Source organism: Antedon mediterranea, chromosome 1 (assembly GCF_964355755.1).
Source record: "Antedon mediterranea chromosome 1, ecAntMedi1.1, whole genome shotgun sequence".
NCBI lineage: Eukaryota > Metazoa > Echinodermata > Crinoidea > Comatulida > Antedonidae > Antedon > Antedon mediterranea.
The window spans coordinates 34,273,011-34,294,153 of record NC_092670.1 but is presented as its reverse complement, the minus strand read 5'-3'; the positions used below and the strand labels follow the sequence as shown (position 1 = coordinate 34,294,153).

At 34.3% G+C, this 21,143-nt stretch overlaps 3 protein-coding genes across 4 annotated transcripts in view; 2 read left to right on the top strand and 1 right to left on the bottom strand.

Moving 5' to 3' along the window:
• Positions 1–590: 590 nt before the first annotated feature.
• Positions 591–5,837, bottom strand: LOC140058234 (33 kDa inner dynein arm light chain, axonemal). Its single transcript, XM_072104157.1, has 6 exons — positions 5,656–5,837; positions 3,021–3,175; positions 2,666–2,835; positions 2,064–2,242; positions 1,506–1,670; positions 591–1,091 (listed from the first exon to the last, which is right to left on the bottom strand). The coding sequence occupies exons 1-6, from the start codon at positions 5,734–5,736 to the stop codon at positions 1,053–1,055; spliced, it is 789 nt and encodes a 262-aa protein (XP_071960258.1). The 5' UTR covers positions 5,737–5,837; the 3' UTR covers positions 591–1,052.
• A 96-nt stretch (positions 5,838–5,933) lies between these two features.
• The window catches only part of LOC140056690 (ER membrane protein complex subunit 2-like), a 41,756-nt gene continuing 26,546 nt past the window's right edge, over positions 5,934–21,143 (top strand). For both annotated transcript variants that reach the window (XM_072102522.1, XM_072103267.1), the window contains exons 1-2: positions 5,934–5,970; positions 6,122–6,249. In XM_072102522.1, the coding sequence (XP_071958623.1) occupies positions 6,189–6,249 (61 nt within the window). In that variant the 5' untranslated portion in view covers positions 5,934–5,970; positions 6,122–6,188. The remainder of the gene's footprint in view (positions 5,971–6,121; positions 6,250–21,143) is intronic.
• On the top strand, positions 17,560–19,988 carry LOC140050747 (uncharacterized). Its single transcript, XM_072095810.1, has 4 exons — positions 17,560–17,830; positions 18,027–18,098; positions 18,332–18,472; positions 18,709–19,988. The coding sequence occupies exons 1-4, from the start codon at positions 17,560–17,562 to the stop codon at positions 19,986–19,988; spliced, it is 1,764 nt and encodes a 587-aa protein (XP_071951911.1).

Sequence of the window (21,143 nt, the reverse complement as noted above, 5' to 3'; positions counted from 1 at the left end):
TTGTTGCCAAAGCTCTGTCTACAGTTATCAAACTAGTTTGACAAAAATGTGTGATGTGCCCAAATATATTCACTGTGTCTATATAATATGGGTACATCACATTTTTTTGTCGCATAAAATTTGATAGTGTCAGTCAGGTTTTCAGAATATTTTTATTAAAAGGACTCGAACCAAAGAAACTTGTCTTGATAATTGTTCAACAATTGATTCACTATGAGAGGGTGCATGGAACTTGGCCACTCCAATCAGATACATGAATTTGCATACATGCCTTCTTCACGGTTAAGCACCACAATGTGCTGAGCATATCATGGAGGAAAGAAAGCTCTGTCTACACTATCAAACTTTATGCGACAAAAATATGTGATGTGCCCTTATATGAACATGATGATGTCATATCACTACCGTATTTGAGCATATCACTACCATATTATTTGGGCACATCACACTTTTTTTCAAACTAGTTTGATAGTGTAGACAGAGCTTTATACAGGTGGGATTATACTCAAGTCAGTGCGTACTTTATGTGGAAGGAACACAACTTTATAAACAAATATTATTCTTTCAATTGGTTTTATTAAGATCAAAACATAGATTATTCACCAAAATAGTTACTGTACATCAATATTTGCAAACAGTGCAAGGTGTAGAAATTCAATCATTATTAATGGACCGAAAAATGTTTCTCCACAAGAGAATAAAACACTGAATAAATAAAATATATAGTTTTCACATACATATTTATATACTTCTATGGTATTTACCAATTAATTTAATATGTATGAACTATAAGGCAATTATACTAATTAAAGATATTTTATACAAGTTTATCAATTAATTGATTCCAAAAATTACAATCATTTTGGTTTTCAAAAGTTCAGAATACCATTTGATTTTGGTTAAATTATAACCATATTTGGATCCTATTATCTTGTCTGATCCAACTGGATATGAAACTGGAATGTAGTAATAATGGACGTCTGCTCTGATCTTTTATTTACAAAGAAATGCTGTACATTCGTTTTTCGTTGTAAGTCTGGAGGCAGTGGATTCTATTTCTTACTGGGTGCAATGATTCCTTCCAATTGGGTCTGTTAAATAAAAGTATAATGTAAAATAAAATATATATTACTGTAGTCACAAAATAATTAAACAATAAATTAAAAAATATATAGTTAACTCTTCTAAAAACTGGAATGCCACAAAATGTGTTTATACTATTCAAAATTCCTTATTTACAATGATCCTAAGGAAAACACAGTTATAATAAAACAATTCTGCAAATTCTATAAATGAATACTACTTAATCCTTATTAATGCTATTTAAGGGAAATGTTTAATTTAAGTGTGATTGGTGAATATGACCACTGACTTTTCAGTACATTCTGGGTCAATGTATCGGTTTCTGGATTTGGAAGAGTTTTTTTTTTTAGTGCACTGCTGTCATTTTAAAAAAAAAACCTGACAAAATATGGAAATATAAAAATAGTTAAATGTGAGTGTACCTTTAATTGTTGGTTTGTCCTTTTAAGGAATTGAATCTCTTCCGAGTGTTTCTTTTCTTCAACCTGTCTTCGTTCGGCTTCTCTTTTTTCAATAGCATCGCATTTAGCCTTCAATTCGTTAACGCCACGTTCAAGATCTCGTTTGTCTTGTTCTAGTTCTTGTATCTAGTAAAAAAATATAAAAAACGATTCATATTATTATAAGATTTTATTGAAAAGAAAGAATTGTCGTTTAACGATAAGTCTACGTCCTGTGATCAATCATTAATCATTATAAATGTTATTTCTCAAATAAAAACAAAAGTAAATTGCTAAAATAATACATAATAAATGAGAAAAGGGGTACCCTACAATATGAGATGATTAATTTACATGCTTAACTTTCAACTTGCAGTCTATCGGCTAAATTTATCGAAGCCCATACTATCACATCAAACTCTAAATATTACTTAACCTAACCCCTTAAATAATCTCTTATTATTATACTATCACACGGGATGAAGGTTAGTGTTAGAAGACAACCAATTAAGACTTCTTTTTATTCTGGTTTTCCTGTACCTTTTTCTCCATGTCTGCCTTGCCTTGTTCAGCCTGCAGAGCTTTTCTCATACCAAATGCTACACTGCTTTCATACAATGTCTGATAAGCGGCAATTGTCATGCGGATTTCATCTCTTACCCGCAGCAAAAGAAGACCTCGTTCTGCACAATTAATTGTCACCTGTCTAATCAATTCATCTAAAAAAAACATCAAGAAAAAAAAACATCCAAGATTGAATTACCTATAAATCATTATCAAAATTAATAAATTGAATTTTAACATTGGAAACAATTTCTAGACCTGAATAGAAAAAAAAAACGAAAAAAAAAAATGTTTTCACTTGTAAAATGACAAAATAAATGGTTAAATTCAACCAAAAATCCATTGGCTGGAAGCCAATTTGACCATTTTTTGCTTTAAATTACATTTTTTTCAGGTAAATAAAATTTTTTTCGATCCAATTTTTGGTCAGGGTGGATAACTATTGTGTTACATTAAAATGAAATATTCACAAATTATTTTTTCAGGGGGACAATACATCTTTAAATTATTATAAAATAGCACAATCAATAGTCTATTTTGTGCATATTTATGTTATATAATTCTTTGATAGTATTTACCAAAACATTGTGAGTAAAGTTCTCTCCTGACGGGACAAATGCCTGTTTCCCTTGCTTGTCGTTGTTGTAACCTCATATCAAGCTGTTCTTGAAGATTGACCACATCAAGTCGGGTGGCTGGTGTACTGGACACCTGTTGAACCCACAGTTGACCATTTTCTGTCCACTCTCTAAAAATTATGAAGAATGAAGTTAGGTATTTGTAGGACATTAAACAAGAAAAAACAGAATTTTAGCAGTTATTATTATTATTTATTCAGGCAAAAGATACATTTTACAAAATATAATACAAGTCAACAAATTAAACAAACATGACGTAAGAAGTTTTCAATTTAACTATTGTTTTCATATTTACCTAGGCGGTAGGATGGAATTAAGTATTTCGTCCGTTTGTTGTGCCTTCTGGGCATCCATTGGAGGCAGTTTACTTCCGCCTTTTGGAGGTGGACTTGGTACAGGACCACCATTGCTAGTATTAGGTGGTGGAGAGCTGGTCTTCAGAGCTCTTGCCTGGAAATATATGGTTAGACTATGATATAGGCTATGGTAACTAAAGGTGTAAAATAGATTTCATTAATTTAAACACTGAATGAACAATGAGTGTATTTGTTTTGCATGATGATGAAGGTCCATCAGATTGACGTCCTCTAAAATTCACATTACAGTTGTAGGCCTTCTTTTTCTTTATTTTCAAGATTCCTTTTGCCTATTTAATTTTAGCATATTCTACCTACCAGCCTACTAGGCCTAGGCCTCCCCTCACTCAGGTTTAAAGGGTAAAGGCGAGTCCCGTATTCATTCTGAACGTAGGGGAATGAGCTGTTAGGAGCTCATTGTACTAAGCCTCGGCATTATGTGGTAGGGTGGCCAGTTCCTTTCCACGCCGCCTTTTTTCTCCCTAGTACTACGTACTACTAAGCCTAGTAGTACTAGGCCTAGTAGTATTTTCAACCAGGTACTCATTTACAGCTGAGTGGACTGGGAGTTGTCGGGAATTGAACCCGGGTCTATCTGTATGACAGTCAAGTGTCCTAACCACTCGGGGAATAATTTCGCCAGTGTACCATAGCAAAAAGCTATACAAAACAACCTTTTTGCTACCCATTTTGGCGCTACTCATGCCGAAACTTTCCCTCTTACCACTCTACCCGTCAAATGATGCTTTAGACGGGTACTGAAACCAGGTTTTGCCTGAGTCTAATCGATCTAATCGCATTACACATCAAAAGACTAGGCCGCGCGACCTTACGAAGTGTCAATAAATCACTGGGAAATGTGTCCGATCAAATTACTCTCTCATGGTCAAATGAAGTGACTGAATGTTTGAAAATGTGTTTTTCTATAAAATAATAGTAATATCATTTGTTTAACCATGAATAAAAAGAAAAAGTGATATATCAGCAATTTCAAATCGTAAAAATTGATTAATTCTACGCGAAGTTAGAATTCGTTGAAAAATCACAATTTCCAGGCTGTGGAGAAAATCGAGCCGGCCAGAGAGACGACACACGAGGTCTTGGCGTATGAATATTTTACAAGCGTGGTACAGTGATTTGTTTTTGAATTATCATGTATTAATATTAATAATAAAATGTCTTTAAAAACAATACTGTATGTAGTTTTTAATACCTTTGCCTTTATTTAAGATGTATTAAAATATAAAATCGAACAATTAATTTTGTTTACAGTATATACATAACTACTTTATTGTAGCGTAGGTATTATGTTCGTACAAAAACAAAACAATTGTCGCGACAAAACACGTGTGATGTGGGCTTTCCATCAAACATGTGTACAGTATTTTGAAAATAATGCCGAAGAAAGCCAAGATGAGGCGAAGCATTCATATAAAAAAAATGAATATTTTAGGCCGGGCCTAGGCCTAGTAGTGGTATTATGTCATGGAAGTCACTCGCTCGAGTATGTAAATAAAACCTTATTTAACACATTTTGTTACAGTTAATCCGATATTTAGCCTAGGAGTTCCACGTATGGACTGCCATGTATCTTCGTTAGATTTTCGTAGGCTACGATATGATGGATTGAGTACTTAATTACAATCGACCTTAGCCTAGCAATAAGCCCGGCCAAGCCTATACCGATCGTGAGAAGTCGTTTCGTCCTATATATATATATTATAAATATGTTGTTATATAAATGAATAAATATTTGGATTTTGTTACTTTATATTCGTTTCAGTTCTATTTTGTTGAGTGTTTTGGTTGCTGCCTTTTTTTTAATGTTCAGTAAAAAAGTTCACAGGAAATACCTAGATAGCTTACATGCTTTAATCCATTTAGCATTTAATGGGGTCACATGCTGAGTAAAGTCATTAAGGCTGTCACTATCAAGGTCAGGCAAAACCTGGTTCAAAAGTTGGAAATTTGGTAAGAGGGAAAGTTTCCTCATGTGCAGTTTCGCAACAAACCGTTATATCTTCGATTTCTCAACTAAACTTTCCTTTTTCACACTCACAACATAATATTCATGTATTTACTTTTGAAATAGAAATGTTTTCAGCTGGCGTAATAGAGGTTAAATTAATATTTCATTACTATTATTATTATTCATATTCATATTAATAAATAGGGCCTATCAAAGAAAATTCTTTATAAAACCACACTGCAGTTTAAAAATAAAAACATAAAGTAAAACATAGGCCTATGTTACATAATGGCCCAAAATTGTATGATGTGAGTGTGACTGTGAGAAAAAAGTAGGTGAGAAATCGAAGATTAACAGTGTGGTGCGAAACTGCAGTAGCGCCCAGAATTTCGAAATAAAATTTTTCCCTGGGCTATCCAACTCAGGTGTAGGCCTACCTAATACTTAATCTTATTGGACCCAGCCTAGCCTACTGTCTGTTTGGACTCTCTCAGAGTACAGTCAGTGATCAGTCAGCGCCAGGGCAGGCTCACTGTCACACACACACAGCTCATTCACTCATCATCATCATCATCAAAATTTCAAATGGCAATGCCGGAACTTACCCTTGGTGTTTTCTTTTCTGGATTACGGCTTACCAGCACCGGGTTATCATATTTAACAAGGGATGTATTTGGTGGAATCATTTTAAGTCAGAAAATCTCTACAAATGTGAAAAATTACACTTGTTTTCGATTACTACACTTACTTCTACTGCACAAAACCCCTACTTATTTTTTGATAACCATAGAAACATGACAACTGAGCATGCGTAGTAAGTGTGAATTGGTGGTGGTGTAAGGTGTGTATATGTGACCCGATGACCTCATTCCCATCAGTCTCAGCGAATATAAAGATGGCGACTTCTATGAATTGGATTGGTAAGTTATGGTTTATTAAACAGTTTTAACACAGCATTCGAAGAATTGATCAGTTCAAACGGAAAGCCTTCATTGTTTTAATTTTTTGTGTAAACTTTTATTAGCAAAAATAGGTTTATTACTTTTTGTACTGATTTTTTGATAACCATAGAAACATGACAACTGAGCATGCGTAGTAAGTGTGAATTGGTGGTGGTGTAAGGTGTATATGTGACCCGATGACCTCATTCCCATCAGTCTCAGCGAATATAAAGATGGCGACTTCTATGAATTGGATTGGTAAGTTATGGTTTATTAAACAGTTTTAACACAGCATTCGAAGAATTGATCAGTTCAAACGGAAAGCCTTCATTGTTTTAATTTTTTGTGTAAACTTTTATTAGCAAAAATAAAAATAGGTTTATTACTTTTTGTAGAAATTGAGTAGGCCTAGGCTAGGCCTATAGGCCTAGGCCTAGGCTAGGGACTGGCATGTATTTTTCAATTTATCTTTCTGCATTTGAATAGTGTTCAGTTTGAAAGAGTATATAATCGTAAGCATTTTAAACTTTAAATCAACAAAATTGATTGAGTATTTCGAAAGTTATGAATAAAATAAGGTGTAAAAATTTGGCACCATCACTATCCTTTGTTTACATAGGAATCCCCACCCCGCGTTTGTGACCTTGTACACAAATAGTCACTGGGTGAAAATACTACTAAAACACATATAAATACATTTTATGAACATATTTTTAATTAGAAAGTTGATGGTGACAAATATATATTTGCATAGTAATAGTACCACATTTTGTTTGGAAATTGTGTCAAAATCACAAAAATAAGATAGAAAGTACTTATTTTATGTTTACCCTCTCCCCGGACTGCGCGAATATCCCGGAGGAATACCCCCACCTCAGCCAGGCTGTGTGATGACGTCATCAGGCACTTCGCGGCCTAGAATTGCTTACTCACCTAGCATCAGGTGATTAAAAACCTTTTGTGATCCAATATAGGTGATATTTATGTAAAACCAAAGGCGTACACTGTTAAAATATAAATATATCTAAAATATATAAGCAAAATCCCAAAATATTAGGCATGTTTTCGATTTTTTCTGATTTTACTAACATTTCGAGCCCAAAATAAAATGTCATCGCGAAGACATGTGGGCAAAGGAATTTCAAATTTTTCATCGGAATTTTCCGGAAAAGATCGTACAGTCATTCGTTTTTTCTGAATAGCCAATCAGAGTTCGTAAATTCATGCGCAAGTTGACCCCTTTTTAACAGGTTAAGGGTCACACTTGTCTATTCCCTAAAGATGTCTGCTGCCCTCTAGCGGTTTTGCTAGTCGCTACCTAGGCTAGCCTAGGCTAGGCCTACCTTAGGCTAGGCCTAGTAGGCTAGGCGGCGCTAGTTCCGTTTCGCACCTGTCGTTTATTTCGACTCAACATTGGTTAAGTAACTTTATCGTGAGTACCACACCTTAGAATTAGGCCTCAAAATACTTTTACGAAGGAGATCACACAAAAAGTAAAAAATAAATCCTTTAAATTGATGAATTTACAGACCGTGAGACGTGTTTCTCGCACATCGGTTCGTGAATTTCGCATGTACTCCATGTTCAATGTTGTTGTTTCTATGGAGCGCCAAAAGAGCAATCATAATAGAGGGCTAAAAACTCAGTAAATTGCGTATATTTAATGCATTTATTGGTGAAAATTACGTTCAATTTTATCATATTTTGTCAATGTCAATGCAACAAAAATATTACTGCTGATACTGTACATGGTTTTTGCAGGAACTTTTAGGAATGAAAATCGACAAATTCATCATCATATTACATGTACTAGCCTAGGCCTAGTCTTTACTCGTGGGCCTAGGGTTGGTTGCTATTTGAAAACAGCAAATTATTAGTAGTAAAATGTTACAGCATTTTTATTGACAAAATATATTAAAATTAAACGTGTATTTCAATAATAAATGCATTAAAAGAAGACGCATTCCACTGAGGTTTTAACCATCTATTGTTGTTGCTCTTTTGGCGCTCCATAGAAACGAAAATATTGAACTTCACGTATGCTAAATTCGCGAACGGTATGCGAGAAACATGTCTGTAAAATCATCAATTTAATGGTTTATTTGTTACTTTTTATGTGATTCTTCTTCATAAAAGTACTTATGAGGCCCAATTTTAAGGTGTGGTATTCACAATAAGTTGCTTAAAGACCCCTTCCCTGCAATTTTGGACGTTTTTTGGAAAATAATACATATATATCACTTTAAAAACATTAAACCATGTCATTCCTTGTCTTAAATGTACGTTTTATGGTAAATTATGATAAAAAGTGAGAAACAATGCACTACCTAAGTAGCTCGCGGCGATCGACCTCTCGTGGACGGTCTTAGGCCTAGCCTGGCTAGGCTTAGTTTTGTAGGCCTAGTTGGTAAACATCGGTAACGTGCGAACATCGTACGCTAGCTATATACCTAGCCTGACGTTGTATAGTTGCTGCATTAATTGTCTTTCTATTTTTGCCAGACTCCGTTGATACAAATTGGGGAAAACCCGGTATTTTCGCTGAAAAGTTAGGAGTCTTCCATTTGTTTTGGCCTCACGATCGATCGAAAAGTGGGCGAATTACAGGTGAAAAACAAAAATATCAATCCGCGTGCAATGCATTTTGGGATTTATAGCGGGCCGCTATAATTATTAAAATCGACTTATTTTTCACATTTTTAACCGTTTAAAGACGAAAAAAGTTATCGCAATAGGACCATATAGTATTATTTTTACATTAAATATAGTTTGTGATCTTAAATTAGATCTAAAAAACGTAGGGAATGGGGCTTTAACAATTTGGAGTCAAAAGGAAGTCGAAATAAAAACAGGTGCGAAACAGAACTAGCGCCGGCTAGGCTAGCTAGCTAGACCTAGGCATATAAATGAAGCATTCTGAAATCATGACCGGTCGTAAAAAATCACGGACGGCACGGCAGCAGTGCACTACTATAATTAATTTCCTGGTTGACGCCTAACTAGCCTGTGGGTCATTCCATCAAATCACCCAAAAAAAATGACATTTTAAACCCTAATTTCTTCAAATTTGCTCAAATTTGGTTTTTGGGTTATTTTTAGCCAAAAAACCCGAAATTTTTAATTTGAGCGCCATACGACCAACGGTTTGCGCGCTACGTGCCGTCGTTTCTTCGCGATTTTGCGCAAAATCGACGCAGCAGGCTATATTTAAATGACCGTATCTCCGTAATGGGTGGACCGATTTTGTTGTGACAGGTATCTTTGGAAAGCTAATTGTTAAAGCTATCCAAATCTTCTATTTACTTTTGAGATAGAACTATTTAAAAGATGTATAACTTATTCTATTCCATTTGACCTAGGAATTGACCTTGTGGGATAAATTTTTTTTAGATGAAATTTTGTGAAAATTATTTCCTACATGATATTTACATAATATAAAAAAATTGGAGATATATTATTTTTTGTTTGCTTTCAAGCTCATTTCAAAGTTGGCTTACTTCAACAATTCTGGTATTTCTATACAGTGTAGATGTATTGTCGACATTATATCACTACCAAATTTACCTCTTAATACTATGGTTGTCACTGTCTGCTTATTTAAGACTATAACAATGCTTTAATTATATTTTCATGCTCCATACAAAATAATTATTACTTAGGTAAGAAAAAACCTAAATAAAGACTCCGTTGTAGATATAACAACATATATTATTACAATAATATTGATTACAATTTAAAAAAACATTGTTTTGATGAAATATAAAGTGCGTCTTATACATCGACGATATAAAAAATACTGATATTTTACTCTCAGTTAGTGGGTGCGACTTATACACCGAAATATACGGTACCCAAAATACAGTATAAATTTATAAATACCGTATTTTATCCACAAATTTGGTGGCGAAAATACGGCATATTTTTTATAAGCCCTGTTTCCGCTGCCAAAAATATACCATTTAAAAGGTATTCTAAAATTAACATATTAAATACAGTATTTACTTGGCAGCAGAATCAGGGCCATTGATGTTACATTAAGTCTGTGTTACACATGCACAAACAGAAGATAGGCAATTACAAAGGATAAGTTATAATCTAATCTAATCTACGTTTTATTCTTCAAACAAAAAAGCAAAAGATAACAAAATCAATTAAAATGATTATAAAGATAAAGATGAATTACTAATATAAAATAATTATCAAAGCATAAGATGGTGGTAACACACAATCAAAATACATAAAGCAATTCAAGACTTACAAATATAGCTGGGCCCAAGGCTAATATAAAGCTTTACTTTAAGTTGTTCAAAACAGTCAAACAGACAATAGCCTTATCATAATGATCTCATCAAATAACTAGATTATGAAATTGGTTTTAAGATGAAATTCAAATGACATCATCATTTTTAGTATGAAGTTGTTGTAACAATTTCCTTATATGGAATATCAAACAAGTGTCTCTGACAACTTGAGTTATGAGCAGTCTCCTTGGTACAATTACTAAAAACCTGGTTACTGAACTTTAGTCTAGTCTACAACCAATATAATATACAGTATACATAAATATAGTATTATACAGATATTGCCTGCTTAGAGGTGAAATATAAGATTTGACATCCCCGAGGGAATGATATTATGTTCGAGGGAATATATATATCCCGAAGCGGCAGCTGAGGGATATATATAATTCCCCGAGAACATAATATCATTCCGAGGGGATGTTACATCTTATATTTTACCGATATAAAAGGCGATATCTGTTATATTACATAGCCAAGAACAAGTCTGCTGGGTCGGGTGAAGCTAGGCTAGGCTAGGCCTCCTATTTGTATCGTATGTAAACAAGCTGCCTAGTATATAGACACCTTACCTTGCAAAAGAATAATATACAGATAATTACTAATTAATGATTCCTTGGCAATAAAATATTCACTAGCCTAGGTCGTTTAAATAATAACAGAAGAATTTCCATCAATAAGCCTACATTAATAATAATAATATTATCAGCAGGTAGGCCGAATAAATAATAATAATTCGTCCTCTCTTTGAGCCGAATCACCGGATGTTCAGTGCGTCGCGCGCGTACCGGTTACTACTGTGAGTATTAACCAATCACAAACGGTGTTTCATCACATCTAGGGAGGACTAATAATAAATGAGGGCGCTATGTATGCATAGTTTAAATAGTTTAGTTGAGTAATTTCTTCAAGCAAGTTCCGTGCCGCAGCGCATGAAGCGTTGTCTTGTGATGGAGTGACAATTTCATCGGGAGTTCAAGACCCACTAGATGACTTTTGCGAGTGTTGGCACACGAAAATTACACAGTCAATATCATCGTACTCGATAATTTATATGATTAATGAAAGGGACACGATAATTACGCGAAAATTACTCAGTCAATATCATCGTTCTCGAGGATATACCGTATACGATTTACAATCCTCGCAGCGGTAGTCATGTGATGCAGTTTCAACCAATCACGTTCAAGTATTTACATAGGCTATGTAATATAATAATATAGTAAATGTGATAATAAAGATATAATATGTATCTCCTAACAACTGTAACTGATAACAATTAGAGTAGATAAATCTTAGAGTCTTAAATTTTAATTTGGTAAAAAGTGTCGTTGGAAAAATAATAGTTTGAATCTTTTCTTGCCTTCTCCTCTTTTGTTGTTTCTGCTGTCGTCTGTTGGCTTGTTAATACTTTGTTATTTTTGATGTCATAATAAATTGCTTCATCTGTTTGAAGGTTTGTGTAAAAATTGCATTATGTTATATGTACTCTGTTTGAGTCCATATTGTCCAAAGTGTCCAAGTCGTTATTTCTTTGAAAATACACTTTTTCCGCTTTGCTTGTACGTTCTATCTTCAGTAGATAAAGTAAGACAAACACAATGATAATCAGTATACTGGTACTTGCTGCTAGTATGATTATTGTTATGTTTTTGCCTTTTTGATTGAAATTCTCAGTTGATTGGTTATCTTGTTGACAATCAGGTGTCTCTGGTCTGATCTCTGACGTTGTTTTGATTGTTAATTCCATCTCGTCTGAACTCTTCTGAACATCCGTAGTCACCAGACACTCAACAGTGTAATTACCAGCTGGTAATTTTTCAAAGCATATTTCATCTTTATCATTGTTTAGTTTATCTCCGTTGAAAGTCCAGATGTATCTTTTTAAATTAATCAATGCACCTTTTGCGTAGCACTTGAAGCAATTGTGAATCTCAGGAACTTGAGGGGTTTCATAGAACCCTTTGACATCCACCATCAATTTAGGATGAACCTCCATTATCACTGTGTAGCACTCTGTAGTAGTAGTTTCATTACTTGAAATTGAAACACAGTAGAAAAATATACCTTCTCCAGAATAGAACCCTTCGAAATGCTGATCATGAAAATTACCAATGTCTGTAGAATAAGAATGTGTAATGTTGAAGCTTCCTTGAATCCATCCGCTCTTGATTTCTTTGATGTCATTGTCAGTTGTTTTAGTTGGTTTACATTGCATTACAAACTGATCACCTTCAATGATATCTTTCCAACCTTCACATTCAACAGATGTAGCCTCTTGCCCTTTATGTGGCTTCCATTTAAGTCCTGGATCGTTGGAAAACAAATATTGTTTGTTATCATCATCATAACAAGTGCGTATACCTTTACCTTGACCGAATGATATGATAAGTGGACAGTTTACATTCATTTTCTTTTCTACCACATATGAGTTTAAGAAATTGTAATAGAAATTGCGATCGTATAGTTTAAAATCTTCTGCCGTTAAACCAATCGTATACTCTTGACTTGATTGTATAATGTTCACAGGTTGGTTTGATGGATAATAATAATATCTATCAAATAGAATATTCTTTCCTTTAACTCCATGTATGAACATCAGCAAGTAGATTACAATGATGCTATAACAAGTTTTAAAATTCATTGTAAGTTTTCCTCAACTAGCGTTCAGGTGGTGACAACTGAAGGAAACTGTTGAAAATGTTATATTGATATACCTTTTACCAAGCAGGATATAAACATTTCCGACTAATAATGATTTACTTTACTTTCCCTTACTGTAATACACAAACAGGATACTCGTATGTAATATTAATAACAACACTTAATATTTGTTAAATAAATCATAAATCATGTGACTAAGACTACAGTACTGTATTACTGTTAACTTATCCTCCTTACTTAATTTTGCAGCACTTTTCTGGCGAGCTAATCGTGTTATTAAATATTGATATTATTTATTCCCAAATAAACACAAACTGAAAATTATTAAACCTGAGTATTTCTAACTTAATAACCTTTACTCATTGTAATATGAAATTAAACCATTATAACTGAAACATACAACGAAAATTTACGATTTTAGTGTAAAAAAACGAAAGGCACTGTCATCGAAAAATATAGAAAACTCGACATGCATGATGGGAAGCCTACCGACCCTTTTCTAAGCAGCTGGAAAAGAATACTACTCGTTTTAGCGCCAAAGAGAAGTGTATGAAGTCACGGCTGCATGTTATTCGGACATGGCCTGGGACAATTTGCCTTTGGCGCTAAAACGTTGAGTGTTGGACGCCATTTCTGCATTATTTCCTAGTAATATTTTGATTTGACATTCCTTTTGTCGGTACATTATTCCCGTTATTATTTTGATTTGACGTTCCTTTTGTCGGTACATGATTCCCGTTATTATTTTGATTTGACGTTCCTTTTGTCGGTACATGATTCCCGTTTGTTTGTTTTTATGAATTTCTATGTTTATGTTTTCAAATTAAAATGATTATTCGTTGAATGTATCCTGTTATTCTATTTATTACTACTGTATATATCATGTTGTTTAACATTGCTTACTATATACTATACAGTTTTCTAACCTTTTAGTTTCATTTTTAAACAATTCCGTTTTTTTTAATGTATAGGCTAATGTTATTTATGTTTTTTATTTATAAGTTCTTTAAGAATGTGAGTTACATGATCACATTTTTGTCACTTATTATACCTACAATATAACACTATATTTACTTTTATGTCTGAAACAATAAAACATAAATTTGCATTGTTCGCAATAATGGCGAAAACCTAAGTCGCAAATTGTTAGTTTTCAACTAATAATGTTTTATTAATGGCTGAATGCACAAACAGGATACTCATAGGAAAAATAGAACCGAAAAGCCAGGTAGGCTGAATTGGGTAGATAAACCAATTAGGATATTAGGAATTATATTGAATATAATACCAGATTATGTAAAGAGTTAAACTGGGATACTAACATGATAAACTTTGAAAAACTACTGAATACTTAGAAAATGAGAGATCTAACATATTATGGTAAGGGGACAATTTTAAAAAGTCTTGAATTGTCAAAATTGATATACAATGCTTCAGTTATAGAGGTACCTGACCATGATTGTTATCGCAAAAGTGAATAAATTGTCATATGATTTCTTATGGAATAGAACAAAAGAAAAAATAAAAAGAAAAACATTAATTGGTAAACCGTTAGAAGGAGAAGGAGGCATTGGCATGCCTGAATTCTCGCTACAAGTAAAGACACTTAAAATAAAATGGGCAAGGAATTTCCTATCAAGAAAATATGTAAGGTGGAAATTGTTGCCTTTGCATTACATCATCAGAATAGGTAATGAGAATATGGTGTGTTCAGTGGGGCATTCCCCATTTGAATATTAACAACGAATATTCTTCAAAAGCGTCCATTGCCACGTCGTTGATTGCCAATTGTGCCTCAATATACAGTAGGGGAAAAACTGTAGATTTAAAATGTAATCAGTGTTGTAGATTCTACAAAACTGAAAACATTTCACATCTACAGTAGATAAGTGTATAATTGATAAAAAGTTTCAGAATCGGAAACAATTTCGCGACCCCATTTATGGGACCAATGTTTGGGTCGCAGGTTGTGGAATGGCGGTTTAGATGCTCGGCTACCGATCCCAGGCTACCGATGTGTCGTGGGTTCAAATCTTGTCAGATGCCATGACAGGAAGACTCCACTACAAGACTTAATATAATAAGACTTTGTTTGTGTAGAGCATCTTGTGTATATGTTTGTATTTGTGATTATTTAAAATTAACATTTTTGTATTCACTCACGATTTATTACAATTAAATATCGTCATTGTATTACATTTCAATAGATTATATCTTTCTGTTTTTGTTTCATTTCTTACTCTAATTTTCAATTTGAAGGTCACCTATGAAAGACAGTAAGAAATGAAACAAAAACAGAAAGATATAATTCATTGATGTAATACAATGATGATATTTAATTGTAATAAAACGCGCTTTCCATCCAATTTATTTTACTTCTGCTGACACTGAATACACCATTTCATGTACAGTATTTCATTTTTTCTTTTTGATTATATTTTTTTCCTGTTACTGTTAGTGTAAATCTACTATTAACACTAGATTTGAACTCGTCACTTTGACGAGTTCGGGTTATCCGCGCAAATGCAACATGCACATACTTAAAGCCCCATTCCCTACGTTTTTTAGATCTAATTTGAGATCACAAACTATATTTAATGTAAAAATAATACTATATGATCCTATTGCGATAACTTTTTTCGTCTTTAAACGGTTAAAAATGTGAAAAATAAGTCGATTCTAATAATTATAGCGGCCCGCTATAAATCCCAAAATGCATTGCGCGCGGATTGATATTTTTGTTTTTCACCTGTAATTCGCCCACTTTTCGATCGATCGTGAGGCCAAAACAAATGGAAGACTCCTAACTTTTCAGCGAAAATACCGGGTTTTCCCCAATTTGTATCAACGGAGTCTGGCAAAAATAGAAAGACAATTAATGCAGCAACTATACAACGTCAGGCTAGGTATATAGGTAGCGTACGATGTTCGTACGTTACCGATGTTTACCAGCTAGGCCTACAAAACTAAGCCTAGCTAGGCTAGGCCTAAGACCGTCCACGAGAGGTCGATCGCCGCGAGCTACTTAGGTAGTGCATTGTTTCTCACTTTTTATCATAATTTACCATAAAACGTACATTTAAGACAAGGAATGACATGGTTTAATGTTTTTAAAGTGATATATATGTATTATTTTCCAAAAAACGTCCAAAATTGCAGGGAAGGGGTCTTTAACCATATGAACCTCGACAATTATTATGCCATCCTATGACATGAAATAAATATGTTTACAGTGCTGAATTGTATCTATTATGTAGCATATATCATACTACAGTATTTTACAGAATAAACTGTATGTTATATACAGTGTAGCATAGACAAAATTACGAGACCCATCTTTTAAATCCAATTATTAACACGATGACGTCATCAAATTGACATATAAAGATAACAATTTTAGAAGATAATTATCTAAATAATTACATTAAAACAAATTTGAAGAATTTTGGGCACGTAAAAGTGAGATGCGCTCTATTTAATGTGATGAGCAATAACGAAAGAGTAAAAAACCCTATATTTTACATTCGTGTGGCCATACGATGACGTTATAACATCCTAGGGGTAAAGATTCTGCATGAATTCATATCTACAACATATCTACTTACATATAAAATTAAAAAAATTGGGGGTCGTGGATGATCCTGAGGAGCTATAATAGATTCAAAATTGGCATTATTTTGACAATATTTATAACTTTTTCAACTAAAACGCGCGCAAATGGTATAAATCAACGTGTTCGTATGACGTCATTTTAATTTCAAATGATGTCAATCTTTTTTAAAATGACTAGGAAAGGTTGGAAAATCATAATTCAAGAGAAAAAAACATGATTTTCATGCTCCGTGCGCACCATACGCGTAAATTTGTTCGCGCGCGCGGGAATTTTTGACATGCTCAAAATGTCATGATCAGCGTAGAAAGTTGATTAGAAATTAATTTTGCGCATTTTGAAACTTTAAATGCGCGTGCGCGCGTAACTTCTTGTGAAACATGCCATTTTTAATCCATAGAAAGTTTGCCCTTGATATGACTTAAATTTTCACCAAGTGTCAATACAAAATGACTTTTGGTTTATAATCTATGACCAATCATTGAAATTCATAAAGTCGCGCGTAACTTACGCTACGCGACTCTAACGTCATATAACAAAGTTTCCTGCACATCTACAGCTACAGGTCAATCTTATGACAAAGTTATACAAAGTTATGTCTACAAACATTTGAGATAAAGGCCCTGTTTCTGCTGCCAAGTAAATACCGTATATTATACGGTATATTTTGAATACCGTATATATACGGTATTTTTTTGGCAGCAGAAACTGCGCTCATAAAAAAAATACCGTATTTTGTATACCGTATTTTCCCCACAAAATTTGTGGATAAAATACGGTATTTACAAATTTATACCGTATTTTCTGTACCCTTTTCTGCTGCCAATAAAAAATACCGTATATTTTTTGACCTGTGACATGAGGTCAACATCGTGTTGTGTTTTGATTTTTTTGTCGCTGCGACAGTTGTTTAACACACGTGCGATAATGTGGACCGAAGAAGTTACCGTTTTTACTATTAATTTGTGGTGGGAAGCGAAACTTTCAGGAAAACTAATGGGTAATAAAAGAGACAGCACTATTTATAAAGAAATTTCGAACAAAATAAAACAGGAATACAATGTAGATTTGTCTCCGAAGCAAGTGAACACGAAACTTAAAACCCTCCGAAAGCAATACAACATTGCAAAGGACAACAACTCGAAGTCTGGGAGGGACAGAATTACTTGTCCTCATTACGAGGTTTTGGACCGAATTTTGGGAGATCGGGCCATAGCTGCCCCTCACTATCTAATGGATAGGAACCAGGCAGTAGGAGTTGCCGATGGTATGTACATTTTAATTTATAATTAAATAACTAGGCCTATAGCTATATAGCCTACTAATAGGCTATTCTATAGTAGTAGGCATTTATAGCCTACCTATTATAGGCCTAGCCTCGGCATGGATAAATTAAAAAAGAGGAATCATGCTAAATGTACAGTAACAATATTATTTTCCATGGATTGTGTTAATAAATATAGGAGCTGAGGAAGAACAGCAGCATGAGGACGGCCCACATGTCGAAGATGTTGATGAAGAGAATGATAGTGTTGGTAAGAATTTACTTATTTTTCAAGGTTTAATTTAAAAATAATTTTTAGTGAAGTACGGTATAAATAAATATGCAACCTGATTAACATACACAGTAGTACTAGATTTGTGTTCAACAATGGTCATCATGGTTTTTAAAAAGAGCAATATGTTGTAGTTCATTCACAAAATTAATAATAATATTCTACTGAAGTTTAAAATTTTGAAATTAACATTTTTTATAAAATTGTACCAGTGACTGCAGATGATAGTCAAAATGACGAGGAATCTGACATTGATGATATACGACTACCTGATCAGGATGTTGAAGACGATGCTATTCCTGGACAGGCCAATCCTCACCAAGAACAACAAAGGCTTGCTAGAGAGAATGAAGGTTAGTAAAATAACTAATCTAAACCTAACTTAAGTAAAACAAAACGAAATAGTGGTTAAATTAATCCACTTCCTTTTATTAGTTTTCCTAAAGTTGTCTTTTTGTTATAAAGTTAATCTACCCCAACATAAGGAAGAATTAATAATTTCCAACACAAATTGGAACATTGCTATACAGCTTCCCATTCATTTTGGAATTTATTCTGTTTTTTACAATTATTTTCTATAATTTGTTAGGAAATGAGCAGCCCCGTCGAAAGCGAAAAAAAACAAAATTGCAGGAATCTTTTGAAATGCTTTCAAAAGAGATGGCGAAGCAAGACAGGGAGGCAGAAGAAAGATATATGCGGCACTCTGAAAGATCAGCACAACACCACCGGGATTGGATGCAACTCATGGCGCGAGAGGCTGAAAGAAACCGACAAGAAGACAGACAGAGAGACCATCAGAGGATGATGCAGATCATGCAGTTATTTGCACCACAACAACAACAACCACCGCCACAACCACAACAATACCACCACCACACAATGCATAGACCTACACATCAAAACTACTACCCAACAAACCAACAACAGGCAGAAAGTCAAGCTCATCATAGTAGAATACCAGCTCGCACTAGTACACCACATTACACTAGTACACCAGCTCGCACTAGTACACCACATTACACTAGTACACCAGCTCGCACTAGTACACCTGCTCGCACTAGTACACCACATTACACTAGTACACCAGCTCCCACTAGCACACCACATTACACTAGTACACCGGCTCCCACTAGCACACCACATTACACTAGTACACCAGCTCGCACTAGTACACCAGCTCGCACTAGTATACCAGCTCCCACTAGTACACCAGCTCGCACTAGTATACCAGCTCCCACTAGTACACCAGCTCGCACTAGTACACCACATTACACTAGTATACCAGCTCCCACTAGTACACCAGCTCGCACTAGTACACCACATTACACTAGTATACCAGCTCCCACTAGTACACCAGCTCGCACTAGTACACCACATTACACTAGTACACCAGCTCGCACTAGTACACCACATTACACTAGTACACCAGCTCCCACTAGCACACCACATTACACTAGTACACCGGCTCCCACTAGCACACCACATTACACTAGTACACCAGCTCGCACTAGTACACCAGCTCGCACTAGTACACCAGCTCGCACTAGTATACCAGCTCCCACTAGTACACCAGCTCGCACTAGTACACCACATTACACTAGTATACCAGCTCCCACTAGTACACCAGCTCGCACTAGTACACCACATTACACTAGTATACCAGCTCCCACTAGTACACCAGCTCGCACTAGTACACCACATTACACTAGTATACCAGCTCCCACTAGTACACCAGCTCGCACTAGTACACCACATTACACTAGTACACCAGCTCCCACTAGTACACCAGCTCCCACTAGTACACCACATTACACTAGTACACCACATCACACTGTCAGCAAATCACCTGAATACTTTATTCTGTAGATTTCATGTTTTTGTTTCCAAACAACTTGTCTTTCCTTCTCAGCAACATGTAAATAATGTAAAAAACCACATTTATAATTATATTAGATATTTGTATTTTATTCTGTAGATTTAGATATTATTTTAGAAAAAAAATATAGCATGTTTTATTAGTTATAGCATTAGTAAACCAAAATGCCTTTCACTCTCAACATTGTAAATAAAACCAGTGGTACAGTATTTCATATTACTTAACTCCACTTTATATAGTAATATACCTTTACAACTCAAAAAAATGCAATAACATCATTATGTGCAATAACACATTCTTGCTTTAACTTATTTCATTCAGGGTTACTTGCTTCCGTCCAACTCTAAACTTATTTATATAATAATTAGTGTTTTTGAATAAAAAGTAAACATTTTAATGCAATTGGGATTGTCCTGTTTCTTTTTTTTTCTCTTCATTTTTGTGTCTTTTAGGACAAGGAATGACTTGGTTTAATATTTTTAAATATATGCATTATTTTTTACAAAACATCAAAAATTGCAGGAAAAGTGTCTTTAATAATAATGTTTGTATAGAACGGAAAGTAATAATAATTTAATAACAAATAAAATATTTTATTAAATAATGGAAAGTCTATGTCAGGTGGTTAAGTAAAGCATTCCTAATATCTACAGCACCTGGTTGTGGGTTGTTGTCACCTGCTACATCATTTTCTTGTAATTCTTGTAATTCTGGTAGTATGTCATCATACAAGTCATTCTGTTCTATGCAAAAGTTATGCAATATACAACAAGCATTGACCATCAATGGCACCTTGGACACGTGCGAGTCATTCCTACGCATCAGAATGCGCCATCTTCCTTTTAGAAGACCAAACGCACGCTCCACAACCATTCTGGCCTTGCTGAGTTTGTAGTTAAATAGCCTGTGCCGTTGGTGTTCATTTCCTCGTTGCGGAAAACCCTTCATCAACCATGGAAGTAGCGGATATGCTGGATCACCGATAATAAAAATCGGCACTTCCACATTCTCCATGTTAACAGTAGTCTGTTAAATATGTAAAAATAAGAAATAAGGTTTTTATTCTGTAAATTTATTCATGAATAATAATTTAATTTGCATACAACCTCCTCATCTGTCAGTATGCAGACATTTTCACTGATTTT